Here is a 6,934-nt window from a genome sequence, read left to right as displayed (position 1 = left end):
TTGAATGAATGTGAAATGACTTCTATAGAACACTCTGATGATCTTGTTTAACTTGGTGATGCAGATAGGAACTTCCTAAGCATTATATGAGGAAAGAGTAATGGCCATTCACTGAAGAAGCTCCTTAATTAAAACTTATAATTAATTTAGTAGCATATTTAAATTGTGTGTGTGTGTGTGTGTGTGTGTGTGTGTCTGACTGGTGGATTTAGGTCGGCTGTTCAAAGACTGGCTTTTTGCATTGTTGGTCTAGAGAGGATTAGGGCAGGAGAATGGACCTTCTAATTAAAAAGGATAAGTAGGCAGAAAACTAGTGAGAGGCACATGGAAGGGTAGAGAGAAAGAAAAAGAGTGAAGGGCCAGTTTGAACGAGAGGAGAAGAAAAGAAAAGAGAAACAGTTTTAGGCCTCACTTCTTCGGACAGACAGCTATTCAGGCCAGATTAACTTTACACTTCACTGTCTCACTCCATCAATTCTTTGTTCTTGCTATTTTTAATCACTCTATTCCTCAGTTTGTTTTGTAAATACACTGAGCAAATGGAAAATTTACAGGGCACTTGTCCACTTGTGTTCTTGTGTGTGTCTTAAATAGAATGCATGTTTACTCAGGCTGAGAGCATGGGGCAGTAGGTGGGCTGTTTATTGTAGGATTTCTAGATTGTGGTTTTGTCTTTCCCACCTCCATACCACTCAACTCCTCCCTTCGGTCTGTAGGTGTTCAATTAGGCCAAGCCTTGTCCACAATCACAATCTCTCCTAATTCACAAACAGTCATTTCCCAAAGACGACAAGCAAATATCACGTTTGGTTGCATATAACCATTGAAAATACATTACAGCTTTTTAAGTTGTTTTGAATTATAATATTTAAGAATTATATTTGAATTAAAAGATATGTTAAGAGATATGTTATTAATGAAAATGCAAGGGAAGAAAATGGATTGATAAATAAGTCAGTAGAGAAAAGAGTGATGGCCACAACCCAGGTTTTCTATACCAAATAGCAAATCTATACCATTTGTTTGTTTATATGTTTGTTTGTTTTGTGTATATTTAGGGCAAATTTTTTAGTAGGCTAGTCATTGTTTGGCATTTGTTTCAAGTCATCAGCAAAGGCAAATTTAGGAGGTTTGTCCCTGAGCTGGGCTTTGATAGATAAAATTGAATTACTAGCTTTTAATTATTTAGGATTATGGATATGTAAGAGATGTGCTTAAAAATAGGCTTGTGGATTCCTTCAATATAATCCTTACAGTTGTTTAACTCTGGTTGACTTGAACTTAATGAGAGGAAACCTTTCCTGAAAAAATCCTGGGCTGAGTTCTCTGATTGTGTATTTGTGTATTTGTGTATACCAATCAAGTGGGCTGTCAGACAGCCTTTTCCAGGCAGATCATTGATGGTGGCTGAGTGTCATTTCACGTTTTAAGCACAAATGTCTGGGTTTTATCTCTGTCAAATGAATTAGTCTTGGCTCCTCCTGTACCCTTGCATCTTCCTTTCGATATAGAATGTATCTGTAATCTGTCAATACCGCAGGCCTACCAGTGAAAAGTGCTCTGGGGCAATGTGCAGGAAATAAGAGAAAAGATCATTAAATTATCATGTTGAGAATAAAATGACTATATTTCATAGCAGAAATATGTCTCACGTTTGCCAAACGCATCATAAAGTTACGTTGTGGTGCGACTATAGGGTTAAGAGGCGAGCCAAAGCCTTCAGTTTATGATGCCATCATTAGAAAAATTCAGCACAATATCATTCACTAAATATAATGAAATATTATTTAATTTATTATTAATCATTATACCTGTATAAACATAACATTAAGGATAATATACATGCTTCTTCTTCTTCTTCTTCTTCTTCTTCTTCTTCTTCTTCTTCTTCTTCTTATTATTATTATTATTATTATTATTATTAGAGAGAGAGAGAGAGAGAGAGAGAGACAGAGAGACAGAGAGAGTCTAGGACGGTGAAGAAATATATTAATACGTAAAATTAGAATTATTCAACAGATATTTAAAGTATTTAAATATGATTTAAATCAATTGTTACATACAAACCTTTACTTTATTATTATTATTATTATTATTATTATTATTATTATTATTATTATTATTATTATTATTGTGGAAAGTGAAATCCTGGGGCTAGTTAAAGTTTGTCCTGAAGGCGTTAGAAAAACAATGCAGACTGTTGTATTTTCATGACGCAGAAAATGAATGAGCCCGAAAGCGCAGTCACGCGCAGCGTCGCGTAATTAGGGCAGCGCGTGCGGCCCAGATTAGCTCGTTAATTTCTTGGGAAAATGCAATAATTAATTATTGAGCGGATGTGGAGCAACTGGTGGATGATGTTTGGGGTTTCGGCTAACAGACTGGGCGAAGCAACCGTTAAGTTTTCTAGAGGATTTCCACAAAATCGCCTGTGTTCAACATGGAAAGGGATTATTCCGCAACTGAAGCGGTGGTTTGAGTCACTCCACTGTTTACTGCAGCTCCCCATTCTGTTCTGTGTGCGGTCTAAATGATTTGCAATGCTTTAATATTTTATATGACTCACTCCATAAATCCGCTTAAAATATGTCTACGGATTTTTTTTTTTAGGTTTCTCTCATTTTCTTTCCTTTTTTTATTATTACTTTATTAGCACTATTTATCAGTGCTTATAATAGGGGTAGACAGACATTTGATACGTTAACTAAGACGATGGGCTGTTTGTTTAGCTTAACTTTGAATAATCCTTGTTAATCAACACTTTTCGAAAGTCCCGCGTCGAAAATCTAATTACCGGGTGCAATTAATTAAGGGAGAATTACCTGGGGAGTGTCAGTAATGTGTTGACTAGAATTACCCGAGGTTCCCCGCAAGTTTCTTGTCATTTCCCAAGCTGCTGTTAAGCATATTAATGACAACTGATTGAAATGTACACGAGATGGTGATTCAAACAAAATGGCATGGCTTCAGGTTAAGTTGCAGAGCCACAAAATGAAGAGCTGGGCCTTACAGTTGGGGCTCATTGTTTATCGCCAAAGGGGCTTTTGTTATCGCCATCATTTATCTGGTCAACAGTAGCCTTTGTCTTTGCAAATGGCCCCCAATCAGTCTGTCTACTTTGGAAACAATTAGCTTGTCTTGAAACCCCAAGGCCACTATGCAAATGCAGAGACATGTTGCGCTTTACAGTGTGCACCTTAAAGTGGACTCTGCTTGCGTCCCAAACAGCACATTAGCGCACTTAATAACAAGCTACAAGTAAAAAAAACAAAAAACAAACAAAAAAAATGCATGGAGAAATTAGAGAAATAAACAAACATTCAAACAAGCAAATAACTTGAGGAGTCCTGTAGATTTTTTTTTAGCAACAGGCAATGTTTTGGAAAGAAAACAAAGAATAAAAATAAGAATACACAAAACATTAAGTATGTCATTTTAACGACTTAGTTGACGCCCTGTTTCGTTTTTTCGTTTTGTTTTTGTTTCCAAAGAAGGCGTGTTGCAGTGATAGGATGTGTTGTAGCCCCGCCCCTTTCAAATACATACGGCGTCAGCACCTCTCTCCCTTGCTCCTTGTCTTGTGGCCCTGTCCTTGAGCACTACAGACTAAAAAGAAAAGACGGCCAGAGACTCTGCTTTTTTGTTCCGACTGGCTGCAGTGAACACCGAATCGTCTCTTTAACCAGAGAGATCATGATGTCCTACCTGAAACCAGCGCCGTACACAGTGAACGGACTCAGCCTGGCTACTACTGCGATGGAGCTGCTGCATCCAACTGTGGGCTATCCAGGTAAAAACTCTTTTTTTGTTTTGTTTAGAAATGATTTACCCTCCTGATTCCAATAACAAATATTAGTATAAATTAGGAAAAAATAGTGATTTGTGTTTTTTCGAAAATGCAGACAACTTTTAAGTCAATTTTTGTATTTCTAGCCACTTCTTTCGTCACTTTGTATAATCCTGCTAAATGGAATCTGGGAATGGAATCGAATTGAGTAACTATAATTAGTTGTTCGATGTCTGGTGTTAATTTCGATTAAAGTCAATTACTAGAAAAATTCGCAAATATTTATTTATTTCAGAAAATACCTACGTACCGCTTTTTGCCTTAATCTACCACAGTCTTGAGAATAAACAAAAGTCATAAGCTAATAATATATTAATAATACAAATTCCATTCTTTTTTTCATTTATATCTAATTATCTTAACAATATAACTGATATTTGTCATGACAGGAACTCCCCGTAAACAGAGGCGTGAGCGGACAACCTTCACCCGCGCGCAGCTCGATGTGCTCGAGGCGCTGTTCGTCAAGACGCGCTACCCGGACATCTTCATGCGCGAGGAGGTGGCCCTGAAAATCAACCTTCCTGAATCTCGGGTACAGGTGAGCAACACAAGCATATTATTTTTAAATGTTCAAAAAAGGATTTAATTTATATTTTCAAAAAATGTTAGTAACAAAATCAAACTTAATTTAATTATGGGAATTAAATAATAAACGATATAATCTATCCTTGGCAAGTATTTTGTTTTAAATGTTTATTTTAAAATAATCACTTTAATAATAACACAAGTCATGTCTAATATGATACCAGGAGTTGTTTTAAAGTTCAAAAGTGAACTACAGCCAGATGAATATTTACAGGCGCTATAAAGATTAAAAACATTGCAGCAGTGTATCAGTATCAAACTAAATGAATAAATTTATTTTATTTCGACCTAATTCAACAGGTGTGGTTTAAAAATCGAAGAGCGAAATGCCGTCAGCAGCAACAGCAGCAATCCCAGACTAGCACGCAGAATAAAACCCGACCTGCCAGCAAAAAGACTTCTCCAGTCAGAGAGTTAAACCCGGAGAGCAGCAGCCCGTTCAGCAGTACCACAACCACCTCTTTACCGGGCGTGTCCACCAGCACGGCCCCAGTGTCCATCTGGAGTCCGGCTTCTATTTCTCCGATCTCAGAGCAGCTCTCTTCCTCTTCATCCTCCTCTTCCTCATCTTTACCTTGTATGCAGCGCTCTTACCCGGTCACCTACACTCAGGCGCCCGGATACAGTCAACACTACGCGGGCACAGCGTCCTATTTCAGCGGAATGGACTGTGGCTCCTACCTCGGGCCTGTGCATCATCAGCTGACTGGCCCCGCATCCACCCTGAACCCGACAAGCACGAGTACGGTCAATAATCACCTGAGTACATCATGTTCACTCGCACCCCAGGGCTACGTAACGTCCGGTCTTGGGATCAACGCGCAGTCCGACTGCTTAGATTACAAGGACCAAAGCGCCTCTTGGAAGCTTAGCTTCAATACCGACTGCTTGGATTACAAAGATCAAACCTCTTCGTGGAAATTTCAAGTTTTGTAATAACATCTAAAAAAAATAAAAGAACAGAACTGTTATTAAATTATTAAATTCATTCGATAAATACGATATTGTTCGTTTGTAGAATTCTCCCCTCCGAAACAATGCAATGATCGAATCTCTGCCGGAGTTTGTCACATGGTTTAACTCAGGCTATTAAATTATATTTTTTACTAAAAACGGGGAAGTAGATATTTTTCTTACAATTATGCACTATTTTATTTATGACAAGAATGTTTTAAAAATGTTTTTTTTTTCCCTCTAGAAGACAATCGATGTATATAAACATAATTGTGCCCAGATTTTCTTTTCATTTTATTACTTTTCTTTTTTAAACTGTAGCCAAAATGTTTTTGAAACTGTGAACTGTAGTAGATCATTTAAGGAATCCTCCAAGGATCATTATGCTGTAAGTTTTGATAGACTAGATGTTGTTGTTGTTGTTGTTATTTTGTTAAGTTTGTTATTGATGACGCTAAATTATTCATGGATTTGTTATTACATTTTTGACATATATTAAAACCATTCTAATTTGAAGACTTCTACCTCACCATTTGTATCTTCTTTATTTTAAATAATATTTTTTTTAGATATACCGAATTCAAGACAATCAGTGTCAGATGCGTTTACAGTTTTTAGTTTTCAGTAGACTTATAAATGGGATGTAATGCTGGTAAATCCAGCTCATATTAGGCGGGATGACTGACATAACTGACTGTCACAGCCATTTCTGACGCAGTCTATGGCACTTTGTTAATAAGGCTGAAGCCAGCTGTTACTGAGGCACAAGTCAGAAATACTCGTGTTGCCAGTAATAATAATAATAATAATAATAATAATAATAATAATAATAATAATAATAATAATAATAATTAGCGGAAGTAAAAAAAAATAAAAAAAATTTTTTTAAGTGATTTTAAAATAAAAAATAAATCACTTTATATTATACTTTATATATATATATATATATATATATATATATATATATATATATATATATATATATATATATATTAATCTCTCTCTCTCTCTCTCTCTCTCTCTATATATATATATATCGCTTGGTGCCTTTGAAATCCCGTATTTGGCTGGCATATAGAATGTGTGAATTATGGCTGTTTTTCTGTTTGTTTGTTTTTTGTTTGTTTGTTTTAGCTAAACACTTTGGCGTTAATTCAGCATTAGTGGTTGTTTTGTGTAGATCTACTGCCCAACCCTCTCTGTTTAAGGGTTTTGCATGTTTCTTAAGAGTAATGCAGAGGGTGGAGTTCGGCACAGATCTCTGAGAGCTTTCGCTTTTGTAAACCTCCTTCACAAGCTTTTCTTTTTCACCCGCGGTGACTGATAAACTAATCGAAGATTTAGCTTCAATCCAAATCAGTCAGAGAGACTTCATCAACTGGAGTCAATGTAAAAATTGTTTAGGTAGTTTTAATAGTAAGTTTAAATAATAGGTTTAACCTTGAATGTTAGACTTTGCAGTTGTTTTATTAATTACTACAATAGCAGTATATTCGATTTTCCTCAATGCATCACAAAGATTATTCTAAGGTTTTATTTATTTTA

The 6,934-nt window shown here is 36.1% G+C and overlaps 1 protein-coding gene across 1 annotated transcript; it reads left to right on the top strand.

Annotated features, from left to right (window-relative positions):
• The first annotated feature begins 3,585 nt into the window (after nt 1–3,585).
• Nucleotides 3,586–5,848, top strand: LOC131346023 (homeobox protein OTX2-like). Its single transcript, XM_058379322.1, has 3 exons — nt 3,586–3,790; nt 4,237–4,388; nt 4,736–5,848. Exons 1-3 carry the CDS (start codon nt 3,694–3,696, stop codon nt 5,369–5,371), a joined length of 885 nt encoding a protein of 294 aa, XP_058235305.1. The 5' UTR covers nt 3,586–3,693; the 3' UTR covers nt 5,372–5,848.
• Nucleotides 5,849–6,934: the final 1,086 nt, after the last annotated feature.

This window comes from Hemibagrus wyckioides, linkage group LG25, assembly GCF_019097595.1.
Source record: "Hemibagrus wyckioides isolate EC202008001 linkage group LG25, SWU_Hwy_1.0, whole genome shotgun sequence".
In the NCBI taxonomy this organism is placed as follows: Eukaryota; Metazoa; Chordata; class Actinopteri; order Siluriformes; family Bagridae; genus Hemibagrus; species Hemibagrus wyckioides.
This window is presented reverse-complemented; position numbering and strand designations above follow the sequence as displayed.